This window comes from Sander vitreus, chromosome 18 (genome assembly GCF_031162955.1).
Source record: "Sander vitreus isolate 19-12246 chromosome 18, sanVit1, whole genome shotgun sequence".
NCBI classification, from domain to species: domain Eukaryota; kingdom Metazoa; phylum Chordata; class Actinopteri; order Perciformes; family Percidae; genus Sander; species Sander vitreus.
The window spans coordinates 1,175,328-1,197,827 of record NC_135872.1 but is presented as its reverse complement, the minus strand read 5'-3'; the positions used below and the strand labels follow the sequence as shown (position 1 = coordinate 1,197,827).

At 45.7% G+C, this 22,500-nt stretch overlaps 4 protein-coding genes across 6 annotated transcripts in view; 2 read left to right on the top strand and 2 right to left on the bottom strand.

Moving 5' to 3' along the window:
* LOC144533818 (disintegrin and metalloproteinase domain-containing protein 17-like) overlaps positions 1 to 1,463 on the top strand; it is a 5,444-nt gene extending 3,981 nt beyond the window's left edge. The window contains exon 6 of the mRNA XM_078275386.1: positions 749 to 1,463. Within this exon, the coding sequence (XP_078131512.1) occupies positions 749 to 1,144 (396 nt within the window). The 3' untranslated portion in view covers positions 1,145 to 1,463. The remainder of the gene's footprint in view (positions 1 to 748) is intronic.
* Positions 1,464 to 7,880: 6,417 nt separating this feature from the next.
* Positions 7,881 to 22,500, bottom strand: part of LOC144533817 (arf-GAP with SH3 domain, ANK repeat and PH domain-containing protein 2-like) — a 79,974-nt gene continuing 65,354 nt past the window's right edge. Inside the window, exon 4 of the mRNA XM_078275385.1 lies at positions 7,881 to 7,955. Within this exon, the coding sequence (XP_078131511.1) occupies positions 7,881 to 7,955 (75 nt within the window). The remainder of the gene's footprint in view (positions 7,956 to 22,500) is intronic.
* LOC144533779 (zinc-binding protein A33-like) lies at positions 8,849 to 12,715 on the top strand. Of its 2 annotated transcripts, none has more exons than XM_078275334.1 (2): positions 8,849 to 9,069; positions 9,978 to 12,715. In XM_078275334.1, exon 2 carries the CDS (start codon positions 9,983 to 9,985, stop codon positions 11,375 to 11,377), a length of 1,395 nt encoding a protein of 464 aa, XP_078131460.1. In that variant the 5' UTR covers positions 8,849 to 9,069; positions 9,978 to 9,982; the 3' UTR covers positions 11,378 to 12,715. The 2 variants fall into 2 exon arrangements, with proteins under 2 accessions (XP_078131460.1, XP_078131461.1); XM_078275335.1 differs by having other exon boundaries at positions 9,060 to 9,150.
* The window catches only part of LOC144533777 (cleavage and polyadenylation specificity factor subunit 3-like), a 23,927-nt gene continuing 21,587 nt past the window's right edge, over positions 20,161 to 22,500 (bottom strand). The window contains exons 17-19 of one of the 2 annotated variants that reach the window (XM_078275333.1): positions 20,641 to 20,737; positions 20,412 to 20,494; positions 20,161 to 20,374 (exon numbers count right to left, since the gene is read on the bottom strand). In XM_078275333.1, coding sequence (XP_078131459.1) covers positions 20,368 to 20,374; positions 20,412 to 20,494; positions 20,641 to 20,737 — 187 coding nt within the window. In that variant the 3' untranslated portion in view covers positions 20,161 to 20,367. Of the gene's footprint in view, positions 20,495 to 20,640; positions 20,738 to 22,500 lie in introns of both variants that reach the window. The other variant, XM_078275332.1, reaches the window with a different exon arrangement.

Sequence of the window (22,500 nt, the reverse complement as noted above, 5' to 3'; positions counted from 1 at the left end):
GTGAGTTTATCTAACAATATTATATAAGTAATATAGTGTATGTAACTCTACATTGTGATGCCTTCCTTGCTTTTTTTAAAGAGTAAGATCCTTTTAGTTTAACATGAAACAGCCCCGAAATCACCATCACCAAACTCCACCAGACTCCATGTAAATAATCAGGACTTTTAGCGTGTATAGAGCCAGCATATCTCCACCAGACTCCATGTAAATAATCAGGACTTTTAGCGTGTGTAGAGCCAGCATATTTCTACATGTAAATGGGTGAATTAAGGGTTTATTTCAACCAAACCAGAGTGGTGATTGTTGGAACAGTGGAAAGATGAACCAAGACGGCTTTTGGTAGTTTTATTTAGTTTCTGTCCACTTTGAATGAAGTGTGTTTTACGATGATAAAAGTCCTGATTATTTACATGGAGTCTGGTGGAGTTTGGTGATGGTGATTTTGGGGCTGTTTCATGTTAAACTAAAAGGATCTTCCTCTTTAACTAAAAGGTCTATCTCTGTAGGGATCCTTTCATAATGTTGTCAGACACTTAGAATAATAATCTGAGTCTGTCAGCGGCAACAACAGAACTTTTAGTGACTCTAACTGCTGCTGAACATTAGTCCTGTAGGGTAACATTACAGCTTGGTTCTTGTTTAATACTGGACCAGTTTTGTTGTTCCCATCAGTCACTTAGACACACAAACATGGGAGAAAAGGGTCCATGTGGAACATACTGACCGTGACTGTTCATTTTCCCAGAATGCCGAGCTCCTGAGCAGCCTGGAGTCTGCATCAGTTAGGATCTTCAAACCTCCGACCTTCCCGACCAGCACTTCCTCCGCTGGTCTGCATTTCCAGCCGGTCGGCCCTTTGCAGACCCCCAGCAGCCCTCCGCTCCCTGGCTCCGACCCCGACCCCAGCCCAGGCCACGCCCCTCTGGATAGCCCCCGCATGGCCACCATCCAGGAGGACCCCAGCTTGGACTCGCACCTGGACACGCAGGCTCTGGAGGAGGCGTTCGGCCGGCCGGCCTTCTCCACTCAGCGCTCCTTCGAAGACCTGACAGAGAATAGCGTGACTAGTCGCAGCGGGAAGGCGCTGATGCTCAAACTGCAGAGACAGCATCAGATCGACACCAAGGAGACCCAGTGCTGAGAGGACGCACGCTTCTCCAAAAATCCACAATTAGATCCATTTTACAGTGAAGTCACTTTTCTCAACAATCAGTCCCTCCAGAAAAACATGATTATATGATGTCATTATTCAATGCATAATCAGCCAAAGTCTGCATATTTATGCGGGGGGGGGGGGGGGCTTGCATGATGTCATAATCCCCGCATTTTCGTTGCTAAAAAGTCCCGTATATCTTAGCAGAAAGATGAGAAATGTTGCGTTTACTTCACACAAGAGCAGCCTGGGAACGTTATGAAGTGACGTTATGACGTGACGTTATGACGTGACGTGATGAAGTGACGTGATGTAGTGACGTGATGAGGTGACGTTATGAAGTGACGTTATGAGGTGACATCATGAAGTGACGTTATGAAGTGACGTCATGTAGTGACGTCATGTGGTGACGTGATGAGGTGACGTGATGAGGTGACATCATGAAGTGACGTGATGAGGTGACGTTATGAAGTGACGTGATGAGGTGACGTCATGTGGTGACGTGATGAGGTGACGTGATGAGGTGACGTGATGAGGTGACGTTATGAAGTGACGTGATGAAGTGACGTGATGAGGTGACGTCGATGAAGTGACGCGATGAAGTGACGCCATGAAGTGACGTGATGAAGTGACGCCATGTAGTGACGTGATGAAGTGACGCCATGAAGTGACGTGATGAAGTGACGTGATGAAGTGACGTGATGAAGTGACGTGATGAAGTGACGTGATGAAGCGACGTCACTTCACGACGTCATGAAGTGACGTGATGAAGTGACGTTGTGAAGTGACGTGATGAAGTGACGTCATGTAGTGACGCCATGTAGTGACGTCACTTCATCACGTCATGTAGTGACGTCACTACTTCATCACGCCACTACATGACGTGATGAAGTAGTGACGTCATCACGTCACTTCATGACGTCGCTTTATCACGCCATGAAGTGACGCCGCTTCATCACGCCACTTCACAACGCCACTTCACAACGCCACTTCATAACGCCACTTCATCACGCCTTTTCACAACGTCACTTCATAACGCCACTTCACAACGCCACTTCATCACGCCACTACATGACGCCACTTCATTACGCCACTTCACAACGCTACTTCACAACGACACTTCATAACGCCACTTCATGACGCCGCTTATCACGCCACTTCACAACGCCACTTCATCACGTCACTTCACAACGCCACTTCATAACGCCACTTCATAACGCCACTTCACAACGCCACTTCATCACGCCACTTCACAACGCCACTTCATCACGCCACTTCATGACGTCGCTTTATCACGCCACTTCACAACGCCACTTCATGACGCCGTGAAGTGACGCCGCTTCATCACGCCACTTCATCACGCCACTACATGACGCCACTTCATCACGCCACTTCACAACGCCACTTCATCACGCCACTTCACAACGCTCACTTCACAACGTCACTTCACAACGCCACTTCACAACGCCACTTCATCACGCCACTTCACAACGCCACTTCACAACGCCACTTCATCACGTCACTTCACAACGTCACTTCACAACGTCACTTCATAACGTCACTTCATCACGTCACTACATGACGTCACTTCATCACGTCACTTCACAACGTAGCTGACGCTATGAAGTGACGTTATTACGCGACGTGAACGTCATCTAAAAGCTGCAAACCCCGCGATGAAGCCACGATGACACCACAGGTTTAAAAAGTTCCCGCATATTCCATCACATTTTTTAAGAAAACGTGACGCATAATCAAAACAATCACAAAAAACTCCACATTTTTCTGGAAGGACTGAACAACACATCAAACATATTTTGTCTATACTTATTGTTATTAAGTAAAAATAACAGAGGTTTTAAAGGAGCACTATGAGTTCCTGAATGACGTCACTTCTGTTGACGTTACAAGTAAATACCAAACAAGACAGAGCAAGCTCGCCCCTCCCCCCGTGTTTCCGTAACTGTCATGACTATCCGTGCGTTCATGGGCATCGGAAAAACATTTTTCCCAGTGAAAACGTCACCATTCACGTCATTTCATGTGGCAATCAGAGGTGGGAAACTGGGGCTAGATCTTGCTAACAGAGCTTCCCAGTTGGTGACGCGTTGTTGACAACGGACGTACAGAAACATGGCCGACGATCGTTCAAATGGCCCGACAGTTAGTGGCAGTCATGCAACCTGTTGTTATGCCAAACGCCAATATAACAGAAGAAGAACACGCATCCCGACCATAGACAGTAAAGAAGCACACAAACGCTGGCTGTTGGAAAAACAACGTAATCACGGGGGCGGTCCCTGATATTCCCAGTTGGCATGAACGCACCATAACTGACTAACTGTCACTAACCCCCAACCCCTCCCCCAACCATCTTGTCGGTGATTGGCTGGAGTGGTTTGTTGTATTTTGGTGCACCAACCCGTTCTCATTCTGAACTGGTAAAATCAGGACGTTTGGACAGTGTCTGTCAGCGTCTGATGCGACGAAAAAGGCGTCTTTCAGCGTGTTTGTGTAACGCACCGGGGAGAGCAGCAGTTAGAGAGGATTTAGAGAGGAGTATGTAAGGAGGTTGGTTGGGGGGGGTAGATGGGTCAAATACAGGACTTTCACCCAGGAGAGCGGGGTTCACGTCACGCTTGTCACGCTTGCTATAGTCGCTTTTTTATTTCCTCCCGCGTGTCACAGAACCGTACGCCCACCCACGACCCTTTCCTAAACATAACTGCGTCAAAAGGGACGTCAATAGTCCCGACCAAGCGCGTCTACTTATACCCCTAAAGGGACGTCAATAGTCCCGACCAAGCACGTTAACTTATAGCGCTAAAGGGACGTCAATAGTCCCGACCAAGCACGTTAACTTATAGCGCTAAAGGGACGTCAATAGTCCCGACCAAGCACGTTTACTTATAGCGCTAAAGGGACGGCAATAGTCCCGACCAAGCGCGTCTACTTATAGCCCTAAAGGGACGGCGATAGTCCCGACCAAGCACGTTTACTTATAGCTCTAAAGGGACGTCAATAGTCCCGACCAAGCACGTTTACTTATAGCGCTAAAGGAGACTTTTAGCGTCAATAAGAACGACAAAGGCACCTGACCAAGCGTCCATATTTTACGAGATGAGTGTGAGAACGTGTTGGGTGCCCAGCCTGGGCCTCTAGTGTCTGTTTGAGGTTAACGACCCCTGTGTTGTCTCCTGAGACCGGGCTTTTTCACGGTGTGTTCAGGGACCAGGCAGCTAGCGGATCAAGGAGAGATGACTACCATTTGAGACAAAAATGAAATCGCGCTGAAACCATGCAGGAACTCATAGTTCACCTTTAAACCCAACTTCAGTCAAATAAACTAGTTTTTACAGCTGCTTCACTGTCAGAACAACCAGGCTGTTTATTTTGATAACACCTGCATATTTTTTACGTTTACTTTTTATAATATAAGCCATAATGTTGTTGCTTTCTTTCTTTCCCCCCCAACAGCGAAGGCGATGTCATAATAAGAGCCATTAGATGGCAGAAAGGTACTTTGCAACAACAGTTTTGAGTTTGCACATGAACGCACCATGGAGACCTGTCAGAGCACCACAGGCTTTACCTTCGTTGTTTCTCCGTCTTCTCCGACTCGGGCATTGGAAAAGTGCAGCTGCACGCTGCCGCTAAGCTAACGTTAACTGTTTATTGTCATGTTTATGTAACAGTTTGAGTAAAAATCACTTTCTATCGCCTCTCCTCAGCCGTTCTCTTTAGGATCCGTCCGCACTGATTGTATCACAGAGACAAACCAAACAGTCTTCCCGTTAACCTAACTGCGACGGCTTAGCCTAGCCTAGCCTGATCTGCGTATGAAACGGAATAAATACAGACAAAATACTGTATATAACCTGATTTTTTTTTGTTCTTTGCAGGTAATTTTTTCTACAGAATATATTTTTCCTAAAGTCAATTTTCTCAACAACACATCAAACATATTTTGTCTATACTTAAGTCAAAAAACAGAAGTATTTACAGCTACTTTCAAACCAAACTTCAGTCAAAAAACACAGGTTTTAACAGCTACTTTCAAACCAAACTTCAGTCAAAAAACACAGGTTTTTACAGCTGCTTTGAACCAAACTTCAGTCAAAAAACACAGGTTTTAACAGCTACTTTCAAACCAAACTTCAGTCAAAAAACACAGGTTTTTACAGCTGCTTTGAACCAAACTTCAGCCAAAAAACACAGGTTTTAACAGCTACTTTCAAACCAAACTTCAGCCAAAAAATAGAGGTTTTAACAGCTACTTTCAACCAAACTTCAGCCAAAAAACACAGGTTTTAACAGCTACTTTCAAACCAAACTTCAGCCAAAAAATAGAGGTTTTAACAGCTACTTTCAACCAAACTTCAGTCAAAAAACACAGGTTTTTACAGCTGCTTTCAAACCAAACTTCAGTCAAATAAACTGGTTTTTACAGCTGCTTCACTGTCAGAACAAGCAGGCTGTTTATTTTGATAACCTGTGTATTTTGTACGTTACATTTTAATAATATAAGCCATACTGTTGTTGAAATTCATTATTTAAAAAGAAAAGACAATCAGTCATAACTCTGTGCCTTGTATTGTTCTGTGGTTCTTAAATGCAGAAGTCAGTATTTTTAATATATTAAAGATATACTGTATGTGTGCGTGCTCCTGTTTACCGTTTATCTGTGTTACTGTATGCAGACGACACTGTGTCATATTCTGTTAAAACATGTTTTTGTAACGTTCAACAAGTATTAATCCATTGAACGTTTGAGTTCTATGTTTGTCATTTCACTGTTTACCCGTCAGTCAGACTGCTGTTTCCAAATAAAATGTTTCACTGATGTTTTCATGTGAAATAAATGTTTTTAAGAACCTTCTGCGATACATCTATCAGCCTCCCAAAAACTCGCGTGTTTATAATCATGTCAATGTCAAGCTTTTTCTTTCTTTCTTTTCAATCAAGGTCGAGGAGTCTTTATTAGGCGGCTGTGGCTCAGTGGTAGAGCGGTCTGCCTGCCAATCAGAAGGTTGGGGGTTTGATCCCTGACCCTGCAGTCCCATGTCAAAGTGTCCTTGGGCAAGACCCTGAACCCCGAGCTGCCCCCGATGCCCCTCCATCGGAGGGTAAATGTGTGTGAATGTTTACTGATGATGGTGGCACCTTGTACGGCAGCCTCAGCCACAGCGTGTGAATGTGTGTGAATGGTTCCTGTACTGAGTTACAGCACTTTGAGGAGTCGTTACGACTAGAAAAGTGCTGTATAAGAACAGTCCATTTACATTTGCCCCGAGGGGCAATTTGTTGTGCAACATAAACAACAAAACATAAGCCATACAAACAGACACTATCAATAGAGGACACAAATAGGCTAGATACATACTACACAGAAGTCCACGTCTCACATTGAGTTATTAACAAGGCCTCTAGCAGCAGGAACAGGTTTGTCCTGCATTTAGGGGGGGGGGGACTTATATCAGCCAGGACTGACTGGGCCTTCTTCGGGAGGGGGGCTTATATCAGCCAGGACTGACTGGGCCTTCTTCGGGGGGTGGCTTACATCAGCCAGGACTGACTGGGCCTTCTTTGAGGGGTGGCTTATATCAGCCAGGACTGACTGGGCCTTCTTCAGGGGGGGGCTTATATCAGCCAGGACTGACTGGGCCTTCTTCAGGGGGGGGCTTATATCAGCCAGGACTGACTGGGCCTTCTTCGGGGGGTGGCTTACATCAGCCAGGACTGACTGGGCCTTCTTTGAGGGGTGGCTTATATCAGCCAGGACTGACTGGGCCTTCTTCAGGGGGGCGCTTATATCAGCCAGGACTGACTGGGCCTTCTTCGGGAGGGGGCTTACATCAGCCAGGACTGACTGGGCCTTCTTCGGGAGGGGGCTTACATCAGCCAGGACTGACTGGGCCTTCTTCAGGGGGGGGGGCTTATATCAGCCAGGACTGACTGGGCCTTCTTCAGGGGCAGCTTTCAGGGACTCAAACCCTGCTCGCCCAAATCCTGTGTTTGTTTGACTCATCCAACCTATCTCCTTACGCGCCAGGGTCGTCTAGCAACTCTCTGTTGGCTTGCGAGCTGGAAAAACCAAACTCTAGTCAGGCCAATCACATCGTGTATAGAGTAGGTGGGCGGGGCTTATGGCTGCTGCTGCTGCTGGTGAACAGCGTCTCTGGAAGACTTGGAGTTCAGCTTTTCTTTGAGAAAAGAACAAAGAACGGCCCTGAAGTCATTCTTAAAAAAGGAAGACGTGTTCAGAGTTTAAAGTGTAATCTATCAGCTAGCCTTGCTCTGATTGGTTGGAGAGCTGTCCTATTAGTGCAGAGGGAATCTGAAAGACAACCGTTTGTCCCGCCCCTCTGATTGAGCCCAGCCAATGGGGAGTTCCCAGACCCAACATCTGGATGTAGGTCAGACCCAGACCAACATCTGGATGTGGGGCTGGCTGGTCAGGCTAAGTTCGGCCAGTTGTCAGTAGCTGTTCAGGTTTTAAAACGCGAAGCGTGGCCGTGCACCTCTGAATTTTTGTAACTACGCGCCCATTGCATGCGCTGTGCTTTCAGTTCAACACGCTCTTCTACTTCCTCACCTTACTTCCTGCTCTGCTCCCGTCAGAACTGCTACGGCCACTAGAGGGCGCCGCCGCTACAAACCTGAATATAGGTCAGAATGACGCTGGAACAAACTACCTATGGGGTTGTTTTTGTCCCAGAAGGACTCATAATAAGCCTTTTAGGCTTCTTTCCTCTCCTGCAATAGCTGCTCTATTCTCCTGCTGCTTGTTCTGCAACAGTCAAAGGAATATATATTTACGACTGCAACAAACTTCTCAGATTTTCATGATATAAAACATATATATATATATATATATATATATATATATATATATATATATATATATATTACGTAAGTGACAAGGTCAAGGTGAACTGCACAAGGGGAAATCCATGTGGTCATTCATTACGCGCCCTTGTCACAACATAGTCTCTACAAACATTGACACCACAGACAAACCAGTGAACATAAATAAGGAAAAGAAAAGAATAACAATACTGCAGAAATGACAATAACAATCCAACATCTGACGTTGACGGTTAACGGTTAGCACGCTATGTGTACATGTGTATGTTGTGTGGTTAAAGATAAGGCTATCGCAGAAAACCTCAAGGTCAACCGGACACGTAAGATTGTTGTTTAAAGCTGTTTACATCCTATGTTATTAAAAATGTAACATGTAGGAAGGCATGAGGAAGGTTTAATGTTACAGGCATCTAAACAATAGATAGCATTCCTGTAAACAGACATTGCTCAATAAAAAGTTTTAGGATCTTTCTAACATGACAGCACAACACAACGGATTTGCAAAGCTTTACTGTGTCACATTAAATTCCCTGAGGGTTTTATATGACCATAAACATTTCACTTAGCTAGTGTCCCCATACCTTTACATGGACAATACACCTTCATGCTTGTGTTGCCACAATTAAGGGAGAGCTAACGTATGTGAATGAAAGACTCAAAGTGCTTCCTCACTCCTGCTGTGAATGAACTAAAAACTGAAGACGAAGACAGAAAACAGGAACAAGACTTCAGTTAGGAATGAAACTCAGCCTGACAAACTGTAACGCTGAAGCTCCACCCGTCATGACTGAGCAGAGACAAACCAGGAAACAGGATGTTACACACACACACACACACACACACACACACACACTCTCTCTCTCTCTGACAGACGGACAGAAGATAAGATTAACCTAAAGAGTAAACCACGACTTTCTCTGAGAGAGGACAGCTACAGGAGGGAGTACTGGGAGTACTGGGAGTACTGGGAGTACTACCACTTCAACCAGTTGCTGAATCCACAAACTGAACGAGAGATTTTACAGAAACAAAGACTGAAAGTGAACGTAAGTTTCGGGGAACAGGGAGTGGCTGATCGGTCTGCCTGCTGTGTTTTCTGCTTCACTCAGACACTAAATGAATTACAGGTATGGAAGTTTTTGAAACTCTTCCTACAGGATTCAGAAGATCCTGCTCAGATTGGGTCAGCAGCATGTCAAGACTGTCCCGATGCCAAAATATAAAGCTTTTGTGTTTGTAGCTGCACTGAGGGAGGAAGAGGAGCAGAAGAGTCAGAGGATGAAGGAGAAGATGGAGGCTCTGAGCAGAGAGATAGCAGCTCTGTCAGAACGGCATGGGCATGACATGGCGGCCATTCTGTGTGTTTCACCATAACACAGGAAGCTGTTGTAACTTCACCTTACATTGTCCAATCTGCCTGAAACTTGATATGCATGATAAGAGTCCAGGCCTCATGGTAACAGCACCACCTGCTGGCAACAGGAAGTCAGCTTCATGCGACAAACATTTTCAGATTTACATGAAATGTTCAGGGTGTGGTCTACACATGATAGCCTATACAACAACATGAGGTATAACTAGTGTGTGTTCTCTAGCACCACATAGTGGACAGAGGAAGTGTTAGCGCCCATCAGCATCCTGCTAGAACCCCCAACGTGCTGGGAGAGGCGAGGGCCCATTCATCGCTGCTTGCAGATTTAATTAGGGATGTGCGAGAAACTTATTGTCTCGGAAGGAATATTATCTTTCTGCTGGGCAATTGCATTTTTTAGGGGCTTAGGCTGCACGAAAACTAACAAAAATGCAAAGTTCTGCAGTGAACTGGCTCGGGTGTGGCCAGCGGGCTCTAAAGGGTCATAGGTGATGTGTCAACACGTCTTTTTATGAGGCATGTGAAGGCCCGTTCATCACTGTCTGCAGCTTTAATCTTATGTTATCTTCTCTTCACTTACAGAGAAAATGGCTTCCAGATTAGAGGAAGATTTCTGCTGTCCTGTCTGCCATGAAGTCTTTAAAGAGCCTGTCGTTCTGTCGTGCAGCCACAGCTTCTGTAAAGACTGTCTGCAGAGCTGGTGGACAGAGAAACCAGTCAAGGAGTGTCCAGTTTGTAAAAGAAGATCTCCAAAGTCAGAGCCAGCTTGTAACTTGGTGTTGAAGAACCTGTGTGAGGCCTTTTTACAGGAGAGAGATCAGAGAGCTTCAGAGTCTCTCTGCAGTCTGCACTCTGAGAAACTCAAACTCTTCTGTCTGGACCATCAGCAGCCAGTGTGTGTCATCTGTCTGCATTCAGAAACACACTCCAACCACAGATTCAAACCCATCGATGAAGCTGCACGACAACACAGGAAGGAACTTCAGGAAACTCTGGAGCCCTTAAAGAAGAAGATGAAGGTTTTTGAACGAGTTAAAGTGAAGTGTGATCTAACAACAGAACACCTGAAGGTCCAGGCCCGACGCACAGAGACGCAGATTAAGCATCAGTTTAAGAAGCTTCACCAGTTTCTAGAAGAGGAAGAGGAGGCCAGGATGGCTGCACTGAGGGAGGAAGAGGAGCAGAAGAGTCAGAGGATGAAGGAGAAGATGGAGGCTCTGAGCAGAGAGATGGCAGCTCTTTCAGACACAGTCAGAGCCACAGAGGAGCAGCTGAGAGCTGAAGACGTCTCATTCCTGATCAACTACAAGGCTGCAGTGGAAAGAGTCCAGCAGCGCCCCCTGCTGGATGATCCACAGCTGCTCTCAGGAGCTCTGATAGACGAGGCCAAACACCTGGGCAACCTGAGCTTCAACATCTGGAACAAGATGAAGGACATGGTCTCCTACTATCCTATTATTATGGACCCAAACACTGCTGATGCAGGACTCATCCTGTCTGAAGATCTGACTAGTGTGAAACGAGGAGAAGAACAGCAGCTTCCTGATAATCCAGAGAGGATGGATGACCCTGACTACTACTGGTCTGTCCTGGGCTCTGAGGGCTTTAACTCAGGGACTCACATCTGGGATGTCAAGGTTGGAGACAATAAAGACTGGTCACTGGGTGTGTTAGCAGAGTCTGTCCATAGGAAGGAAGACTCAGAGTCTGGATCATGGAGACTGTGTTTCTATGATGGTGAATACTTGGCCAATTCACCATCAGCTCCAGAGACTGTTCTCCCGTTTAAGAAGAAGCTCCAGAGGATCCGAGTGACTCTGGACTGGAACAGAAGAAAGCTGTCGTTCTCTGATCCTGATACTAACACACACATACACACCTTCACACACACTTTCACTGAGAAGATGCTTCCATACTTTGGCACTTGTGATGAACTCGTGATTTCACTAGTGAAGGTCTGTGTGACTGTAGAACAGAAATAGATAATGATGAACATCTCTCAGTGTAGTTCAAGACGTGATGAAGTCTTTGAGGAACGTGTCACTATGTTGTTCTGATGATGTTGATCTAAGAGGGTGAATTGGTGAAGGTGTGATCCCGGACGAGCCCCCAATATGTTATGACCGGCTACAACAAAGAAGGGAGGTGCAACGCAAACTTAATGTTAACAAATGGACATTTATTTAAGACACTGGGGTGTGAAAGTCATCAATAAATTCAGGTTAGACGTTTTTATTTTAAACAGGGACGGCAATGCCACAATAAAAGCCACTAGATGGCAGAATGGTCCTTTACAACAACACAAGAAGACGCAGGCAGAGAGGAAAGACAACTAAGTACTAAGTACGTTACTGTCAACGGAGAGAAGTGAGGGATGAAGAGAGGGAGCAGGAGAGACAGTCACTTAAAACACATGGGACTCAGTGTGCAAGGGTTTCGGTGCGTGACGAATTTTCAGGAAGACATATAAGCAAAAAACGCAGACTAAAATGTCTGACTCAGTGTGCAATATTTTAAGTCTCTTATTGTGATTCTAGATGTGGGCACAAAAATGATCAAATGCAGGTATCGTGAGACTGGAGAAGTTGTGATACTACTGGGTTATTACGGTCGAAAAATGAAAGGTATCGAGTAACAATACCAAGCCGTGGATGTTGTCTCCTTTGCCTTTATAGACCTTTCTCACAGCAGACATGTTGACATGTCAGAGTAGGAACAGCACAGGTGTGTTCAAGCCATTACCAATGGCTGTATTCCTCTTAGCAGAGGTCCTGGTGGTGTTCATGCTGACTCACTGACATATCTCACTGGGACACTAGATGGACCTGAGCCATCGTTAAGGTGATCAATCCCAGCTGGGCTCTTCCAACAAGTCAAAATGTCTGCTGTGGAAAAGGTCCATTACAAAACATTGTCATTGAGTTTGTGATTGACAGCAGCTTTAAATAGATTTGGGTGGTGGGAGGGGCTACCCTTTGGTTTAACATTAGATTATTGATTATATATTTCTGTAAAACCTGATCCTCGTTGATTTGTTTATATGTTTATTGTAAAGCTTATTTTACATCATCTGTCCACTGTAATCCATTCTGTGTTTCTGTGTGGCTGAAAACAAGAGTAAAGCCTCACCTGGAAACTGAATATATATATATATATATATAATGTTTAGAGGTTTAAAATGTAAGAGTTGCAGTAATTGTCAGTAATACTGTCAGTCATTTGTAAATGTTGCTTTGGTAAATCTGCAGCCTTAAAGATGGCTTGTGTCCAATCAAAAGAAAAAACTATTTTAAATGATAATAAAACTTGTGGTGTCAGAATTGTACTGTTTTTTTTGTTTTTAAATCTGTTCAAATAGATATTATTGAAGGAAAGAAGATCATCAACATCACAGCTGATTCACAACTTCTGAACTGGAGATTAATGCAGCAGTTGGCATGAATGCAAACGGGACATTACGAGGGAGTGCGGGTTAGTTTCTCATTATTGTTGTACGCAGGTTTTCTTGCACCATAAAGCATAAAATGTTATTTTAAGCCAGGAGAGGGGGGCTGTAAATCGGGAAAAGAGGACCGTCTTATTGCATTGTGTTTAGCCATTGTTGCCGTAATTCTAAGCCAAAAAAAAGTGTCTGTCAGTCGGGTACAGAGCAATGCAGTGCGTAAGAGGACTTTATATATCCAGCATTTAACGTTAGCTACTCAGCTGTGCTGTGGAGAAACGTCTGGCTATGTGAGACTAGCATCTAACGTTAGCTACTCCGCTGTGCTATGGAGTAATGCGTTACTCCGCTGTGCTGTGGACTAATGTCTGGCTATGTGAGACTAGCGTCTAACGTTAGCTACTCCGCTGTGCTGTGGACTAATGTCTGGCTATGTGAGACTAGCGTCTAACGTTAGCTACTCAGCTGTGCTGTGGAGAAACGTCTGGCTATGTGAGACTAGCATCTAACGTTAGCTACTCCGCTGTGCTATGGAGTAATGCGTTAGCTACTCCGCTGTGCTGTGGACTAATGTCTGGCTATGTGAGACTAGCATCTAACGTTAGCTACTCCGCTGTGCTGTGGAGAAATGTCTGGCTATGTGAGACTAGCATCTAACGTTAGCTACTCCGCTGTGCTGTGGAGAAACGTCTGGCTATGTGAGACTAGCATCTAACGTTAGCTACTCAGCTGTGCTGTGGACTAATGTCTGGCTATGTGAGACTAGCGTCTAACGTTAGCTACTCCGCTGTGCTGTGGACTAATGTCTGGCTATGTGAGACTAGCGTCTAACGTTAGCTACTCAGCTGTGCTGTGGAGTAATGTCTGGCTATGTGAGACTAGCATCTACGTTAGCTACTCAGCTGTGCTGTAGACTAATGTCTGGCTATGTGAGACTAGCATCTAACGTTAGCTGCTCAGCTGTGCTGTGGACTAATGTCTGGCTATGTGAGACTAGCGTCTAACGTTAGCTACTCCGCTGTGCTGTGGAGTAAATGTCTGGCTATGTGAGACTAGCGTCTAACGTTAGCTACTCCGCTGTGCTGTGGACTAATGTCTGGCTATGTGAGACTAGCGTCTAACGTTAGCTACTCCGCTGTGCTGTGGAGTAATGTCTGGCTATGTGAGACTAGCATCTAACGTTAGCTACTCAGCTGTGCTGTGGAGTAAATGTCTGGCTATGTGAGACTAGCGTCTAACGTTAGCTACTCCGCTGTGCTGTGGAGTAATGTCTGGCTATGTGAGACTAGCGTCTAACGTTAGCTACTCCGCTGTGCTGTGGACTAATGTCTGGCTATGTGAGACTAGCATCTAACGTTAGCTACTCCGCTGTGCTGTGGAGTAATGTCTGGCTATGTGAGACTAGCGTCTAACGTTAGCTACTCCGCTGTGCTGTGGACTAATGTCTGGCTATGTGAGACTAGCATCTAACGTTAGCTACTCAGCTGTGCTGTGGAGAAATGTCTGGCTATGTGAGACTAGCATCTAACGTTAGCTGCTCAGCTATGCTGTGGAGAAATGTCTGGCTATGTGAGACTAGCATCTAACGTTAGCTACTCCGCTGTGCTGTGGACTAATGTCTGGCTATGTGAGACTAGCATCTAACGTTAGCTACTCCGCTGTGCTGTGGAGTAATGTCTGGCTATGTGAGACTAGCGTCTAACGTTAGCTACTCCGCTGTGCTGTGGACTAATGTCTGGCTATGTGAGACTAGCATCTAACGTTAGCTACTCAGCTGTGCTGTGGACTAATGTCTGGCTATGTGAGACTAGCATCTAACGTTAGCTACTCAGCTGTGCTGTGGAGTAATGTCTGGCTATGTGAGACTAGCATCTAACGTTAGCTACTCCGCTGTGCTGTGGACTAATGTCTGGCTATGTGAGACTAGCATCTAACGTTAGCTACTCAGCTATGCTGTGGACTAATGCCTGGTTATGTGAGACTAGCGTCTAACGTTAGCTACTCCGCTGTGCTGTGGACTAATGCCTGGCTATGTGAGACTAGCGTCTAACGTTAGCTACTCCGCTGTGCTGTGGAGTAATGGCTGGCTATGTGAGACTAGCGTCTAACGTTAGCTACTCCGCTGTGCTGTGGAGTAATGTCTGGCTATGTGAGACTAGCGTCTAACGTTAGCTACTCCGCTGTGCTGTGGACTAATGTCTGGCTATGTGAGACTAGCATCTAACGTTAGCTACTCAGCTGTGCTGTGGAGAAATGTCTGGCTATGTGAGACTAGCATCTAACGTTAGCTGCTCAGCTATGCTGTGGAGAAATGTCTGGCTATGTGAGACTAGCATCTAGCGTTAGCTACTCCGCTGTGCTGTGGACTAATGTCTGGCTATGTGAGACTAGCATCTAACGTTAACTACTCCGCTGTGCTGTGGAGTAATGTCTGGCTATGTGAGACTAGCATCTAACGTTAGCTACTCCGATGTGCTGTGGAGTAATGTCTGGCTATGTGAGACTAGCATCTAACGTTAGCTACTCCGCTGTGCTGTGGAGTAATGTCTGGCTATGTGAGACTAGCATCTAACGTTAGCTACTCAGCTGTGCTGTGGAGTAATGTCTGGCTATGTGAGACTAGCGTCTAACGTTAGCTACTCAGCTGTGCTGTGGAGAAATGTCTGGCTATGTGAGACTAGCATCTAACGTTAGCTACTCAGCTGTGCTGTGGACTAATGTCTGGCTATGTGAGACTAGCGTCTAACGTTAGCTACTCCGCTGTGCTGTGGAGTAATGTCTGGCTATGTGAGACTAGCGTCTAACGTTAGCTACTCTGCTGTGCTGTGGACTAATGTCTGGCTATGTGAGACTAGCGTCTAACGTTAGCTACTCAGCTGTGCTGTGGAGAAACGTCTGGCTATGTGAGACTAGCATCTAACGTTAGCTACTCCGCTGTGCTGTGGAGTAATGCGTTACTCCGCTGTGCTGTGGACTAATGTCTGGCTATGTGAGACTAGCATCTAACGTTAGCTACTCAGCTGTGCTGTGGAGAAATGTCTGGCTATGTGAGACTAGCATCTAACGTTAGCTACTCAGCTGTGCTGTGGAGAAACGTCTGGCTATGTGAGACTAGCATCTAACGTTAGCTACTCCGCTGTGCTGTGGAGTAATCGTTACTCCGCTGTGCTGTGGCGTGATGTCTAGCTATGTGAGACTAGCATCTAACGTTAGCTACTCCGCTGTGCTGTGGAGTAATGTCTGGCTATGTGAGACTAGCATCTAACGTTAGCTACTCCGCTGTGCTGTGGAGAAATGTCTGGCTATGTGAGACTAGCATCTAACGTTAGCTACTCAGCTGTGCTGTGGAGTAATGTCTGGCTATGTGAGACTAGCATCTAACGTTAGCTACTCCGCTGTGCTGTGGAGTAATGTCTGGCTATGTGAGACTAGCATCTAACGTTAGCTACTCCGCTGTGCTGTGGAGTAATGTCTGGCTATGTGAGACTAGCATCTAACGTTAGCTACTCAGCTGTGCTGTGGAGTAATGTCTGGCTATGTGAGACTAGCGTCTAACGTTAGCTACTCAGCTGTGCTGTGGAGAAATGTCTGGCTATGTGAGACTAGTGTCTAACGTTAGCTACTCAGCTGTGCTGTGGACTAATGTCTGGCTATGTGAGACTAGCGTCTAACGTTAGCTACTCCGCTGTGCTGTGGAGTAATGTCTGGCTATGTGAGACTAGCGTCTAACGTTAGCTACTCCGCTGTGCTGTGGAGTAATGTCTGGCTATGTGAGACTAGCGTCTAACGTTAGCTACTCAGCTGTGCTGTGGAGAAACGTCTGGCTATGTGAGACTAGCATCTAACGTTAGCTACTCCGCTGTGCTGTGGAGTAATGCGTTACTCCGCTGTGCTGTGGAGAAATGTCTAGCTATGTGAGACTAGCATCTAACGTTAGCTACTCAGCTGTGCTGTGGAGAAATGTCTGGCTATGTGAGACTAGCATCTAACGTTAGCTACTCAGCTGTGCTGTGGAGAAACGTCTGGCTATGTGAGACTAGCATCTAACGTTAGCTACTCCGCTGTGCTGTGGAGAAATGTCTGGCTATGTGAGACTAGTATCTAACGTTAGCTACTCCGCTGTGCTGTGGAGTAATGTCTGGCTATGTGAGACTAGCATCTAACGTTAGCTACTCCGCTGTGCTGTGGAGTAATGTCTGGCTATGTGAGACTAGCATCTAACGTTAGCTACTCCGCTGTGCTGTGGAGTAATGTCTGGCTATGTGAGACTAGCATCTAACGTTAGCTACTCAGCTGTGCTGTGGAGTAATGTCTGGCTATGTGAGACTAGCGTCTAACGTTAGCTACTCAGCTGTGCTGTGGAGAAATGTCTGGCTATGTGAGACTAGCGTCTAACGTTAGCTACTCAGCTGTGCTGTGGACTAATGTCTGGCTATGTGAGACTAGCGTCTAACGTTAGCTACTCCGCTGTGCTGTGGAGTAATGTCTGGCTATGTGAGACTAGCGTCTAACGTTAGCTACTCCGCTGTGCTGTGGACTAATGTCTGGCTATGTGAGACTAGCGTCTAACGTTAGCTACTCTGCTGTGCTGTGGACTAATGTCTGGCTATGTGAGACTAGCGTCTAACGTTAGCTACTCAGCTGTGCTGTGGAGAAACGTCTGGCTATGTGAGACTAGCATCTAACGTTAGCTACTCCGCTGTGCTGTGGAGTAATGCGTTACTCCGCTGTGCTGTGGAGAAATGTCTAGCTATGTGAGACTAGCATCTAACGTTAGCTACTCAGCTGTGCTGTGGAGAAATGTCTGGCTATGTGAGACTAGCATCTAACGTTAGCTACTCCGCTGTGCTGTGGAGAAATGTCTGGCTATGTGAGACTAGCATCTAACGTTGGCTACTCTGCTGTGCTGTGGAGAAACGTCTGGCTATGTGAGACTAGCATCTAACGTTAGCTACTCCGCTGTGCTGTGGAGTAGTCGTTACTCCGCTGTGCTGTGGCGTGATGTCTAGCTATGTGAGACTAGCATCTAACGTTAGCTACTCCGCTGTGCTGTGGAGTAATGTCTGGCTATGTGAGACTAGCATCTAACGTTAGCTACTCCGCTGTGCTGTGGAGTAATGTCTGGCTATGTGAGACTAGCATCTAACGTTAGCTACTCAGCTGTGCTGTGGAGTAATGTCTGGCTATGTGAGACTAGCGTCTAACGTTAGCTACTCAGCTGTGCTGTGGAGAAATGTCTGGCTATGTGAGACTAGCGTCTAACGTTAGCTACTCAGCTGTGCTGTGGACTAATGTCTGGCTATGTGAGACTAGCATCTAACGTTAGCTACTCCGCTGTGCTGTGGAGTAATGTCTGGCTATGTGAGACTAGCGTCTAACGTTAGCTACTCCGCTGTGCTGTGGAGTAATGTCTGGCTATGTGAGACTAGCGTCTAACGTTAGCTACTCCGCTGTGCTGTGGAGTAATGTCTGGCTATGTGAGACTAGCGTCTAACGTTAGCTACTCCGCTGTGCTGTGGAGTAACGTCTGGCTATGTGAGACTAGCATCTAACGTTAGCTACTCCGCTGTGCTGTGGAGTAATGTCTGGCTATGTGAGACTAGCATCTAACGTTAGCTACTCCGCTGTGCTGTGGAGTAAAGTCTGGCTATGTGAGACTAGCATCTAACGTTAGCTACTCCGCTGTGCTGTGGAGTAATGTCTGGCTATGTGAGACTAGCATCTAACGTTAGCTACTCTGCTGTGCTGTGGAGAAACGTCTGGCTATGTGAGACTAGCATCTAACGTTAGCTACTCCGCTGTGCTGTGGAGTAATACGTTACTCCGCTGTGCTGTGGCGTGATGTCTGGCTATGTGAGACTAGCATCTAACGTTAGCTACTCCGCTGTGCTGTGGAGTAATGTCTGGCTATGTGAGACTAGCGTCTAACGTTAACTACTCCGCTGTGCTGTGGACTAATGTCTGGCTATGTGAGACTAGCATCTAACGTTAACTACTCAGCTGTGCTGTGGACTAATGTCTGGCTATGTGAGACTAGCATCTAACGTTAGCTACTCAGCTGTGCTGTGGAGAAACGTCTGGCTATGTGAGACTAGCATCTAACGTTAGCTACTCCGCTGTGCTATGGAGTAATGCGTTACTCCGCTGTGCTGTGGACTAATGTCTGGCTATGTGAGACTAGCATCTAACGTTAGCTACTCCGCTGTGCTGTGGACTAATGTCTGGCTATGTGAGACTAGCATCTAACGTTAGCTACTCCGCTGTGCTGTGGAGTAATGTCTGGCTATGTGAGACTAGCATCTAACGTTAGCTACTCCGCTGTGCTGTGGAGTAATGTCTGGCTATGTGAGACTAGCATCTAACGTTAGCTACGCACTTTCGCCACATTAATTGACGATTTCCGCGCAAAATATGCAGGCTTGCATGATGTCATAATCCCGCATTTTCGTTGCAAAAAAGTCCCAAATATCTTATCAGAAAGTTGAAAAATGCTGCGTTTACTTCACACAAGAGCAGCTGTTTCCCCTGTTGCCATGGGAACGTTATGAAGTGACAAATGCAAACCCCGCGATGAAGCCACGATGACACCACAGGTTTTGAAAATTTCCCACATATTCCATCACATTTTTTAAGAAAACGTGACGCGTAATTAAGGATTTTAGCCCAAAACAATCACAAAAAAACTCCATGTTTCTGGAAGGACTGACTGGAACGTGGTTTATTGTATTTTGGTGCCCAGCCTGGGCCTCTAGTGTCTGTTTGATGTTTACGACCCCTGTGTTGTCTCCTGAGACCGGGCTTTTTCACGGTGTGTTCAGGGACCAGGCAGCTAGCGGATCAAGGAGAGATGCCAACAATTTGAGACAAAAATGAAATCATGCTGAAACAATGCAGGAACTCATAGTACACCTTTAAACACCAGCTGTCAGTATTACAGAGTACACCTTTAACCACCAGCTGTCAGTATTACACAGTACACCTTTAACCACCAGCTGTCAGTATTACACAGTACACCTTTAACCACCAGCTGTCAGTATTACAGAGTACACCTTTAACCACCAGCTGTCAGTATTACACAGTACACCTTTAACCACCAGCTGTCAGTATTACACAGTACACCTTTAACCACCAGCTGTCAGTATTACACAGTACACCTTTAACCACCAGCTGTCAGTATTACACAGTACACCTTTAAACACCAGCTGTCAGTATTACACAGTACACCTTTAAACACCAGCTGTCAGTATTACAGAGTACACCTTTAACCACCAGCTGTCAGTATTACAGAGTACACCTTTAAATAAAACAACGTAACGTACGAGGTCTTACTGGACAAACTTTTATTTGGTTTGTTTTACAGATAAATGGAGTACAAAAACAATCAGTCGTTGATTCCTTTGGAATCAGGTTTCAAACAAAGAGTTAGTCTTTGTTAAAGCAGGAAAACAAGAAGTATCAAAACTCATCAGTTCATCGCTGGCTGTCACTGACAGACAGCCACAGCCCCCCCTCGCTGTGACATCATCACACTCAGAAGGCGGGGCTTAGGGCTGTGACATCATCACACTCAGAAGGCGGGGCTTAGGGCGTCGTAGAGCCGGTGGACGGCGACCTCGACCATCTCCCTCAGAGACTCGTCCTCCGTGCACGTCACTGACTGGAGGAGAGGGAAGTTAACATTAGTTAAAGACTGATCCTTTAACATCTAAGTCTGTTCAGTGTGTGTGTGTGTGTCTGTGTGTGTGTGTGTGTCTGTGTGTGTGTGTGTATGTGTGTGTCTGTGTGTTCAGACGCTGTACTGACTCTGGTTTCAGGGTCGATGGTTGCTGTGACTCCGTCCACGGTCACACTCAAGTCTTCACCGCCTTTAAAGTTCACGCAGTCGTCTCCAAACATGTCGCTGCAGCGCACACACACACACACACACACACAGAGAGACACGCACGCACGCGCACACACACAGGCACACAGAGAGAGAGATACACACACACACGCACAAAAAGACGCGCGCACACAGAGACACACACACACACACACACACACAGACAGAGAGAGAGAGACACACACACACACACACACACAGAGAGAGAGACACACACACACACACACACACACACACAAAGAGAGACACGCACGCACACACACACACAAAGAGAGACACGCACGCACACACACACACACAAAGAGAGACACGCACGCACGCGCACACACACACACACACAGAGAGAGAGATACACACACACACACACACACACACAGAGAGAGACACACACACAGAGAGAGACACACACACACACACACACACACACACACACACACAGTTAGTCTTTATGTACACAATAACCACTGTGACAAACTCTTATTTTGAAAAGCACGGCATCTCTCAACAGATACTTCCTTACAGGCTGTTTCCCCTCAGTTCTGATGACCTGATTACCAATAGGGTTATTTTTCATTTGTCACCTTTTGACCCCCCTAGGTAGAGGGGAAAATCTTGAAAAAGGCGACAAAAACATTGAAAAAACTGTCCAAAAAACCCTTGAAAAAAACAAGCAACAAAAGACTAAGAAAAAAAATAATAATTGCGAAGTTTTTGTTGCCTTGTTCAATTTATTTTTGGCATTTATTTCGGAGTATTTGTCCATTTCTTTCGACAATTTGAGGTTTGTCTCTTTTCTCAATCCATGCAGACATGTCCCGGGACCTCCCTAGAGACTCTAATCAAGTCCATGTTCAACCCAGAGTTAGGAGTTCTTTTGGACAATGTCTCTTTTTTCCCGCCAATTTGATATTTTTGTCTCGTTTTTCCCGGCAATTTTCAATGATTTCGTCTTTTTTCCCGGCAATTTTCAGCCTTTGTCTCGTTTTTCCCGCCAATTTTCAATGATTTTGTCTTTTTTCCCGGCCAATTTTCAGCCTGTGTCTCCTTTTTCCCGCCAATTTGATATTTTTCTCGTTTTTCCCGCCAATTTGATTTTGTCTCGTTTTTCCCGCCAATTTTCAGCCTGTCTCGTTTTTCCCGCCAATTTTCAATGCCGTTGTCTCGTTTTTCCTGCCAATTTTCAATGATTGTCTTTTTTTTCCCGCCAATTTTCAATGCCTTTGTCTCGTTTTTCCCGCCAATTTTCAATGCCTTTGTCTCGTTTTTCCCGCCAATTTTCAATGCCTTTGTCTCGTTTTCCCCGCCAACTTTCAATGCCTTTGTCTATTTTTTCAATCCTTGCAGAGCTTGTAACTTCGGGTAAAAACAAGTGTCCAAAAAAAACACTTGAAAAATGCTGAAAAACCCACTACTACATTCTGTTTTTGACGATTTTTTTGGAAAGTTTTTGACGTTTTGATCTCTTTTTTTCCCGCCAATTTTCAATGCCTTTGTCTCTTTTCTCAATCCATGCAGACATGTCCCGGGACCTCCCTAGAGAGTCTAATCAAGTCCATGTTGAACCCAGAGTTAGGGTTTTTTTTGGACAATGTTGTCTCTTTTTTCCCCGCCAAGTTTAGTTGTTTTTGTCTCTTTTTTCAATCCGTGCAGAGCTTGTAACTTCGGGTAAAAACAAGTGTCCAAAAAAAAACACTTGAAAAGGCGACAAAAATGCTGAAAAACCCACTACTACATTGTTTTTTTTGAGGATTTTTTGGGACAATTTTTGACATTTTGATCTC

Bases quoted from the DNA above. Each gene is read 5' to 3' on its own strand.
- LOC144533779 (XM_078275334.1), top strand. From the start codon at position 9,983: ATGGCTTCCAGATTAGAGGAAGATTTCTGCTGTCCTGTCTGCCATGAA.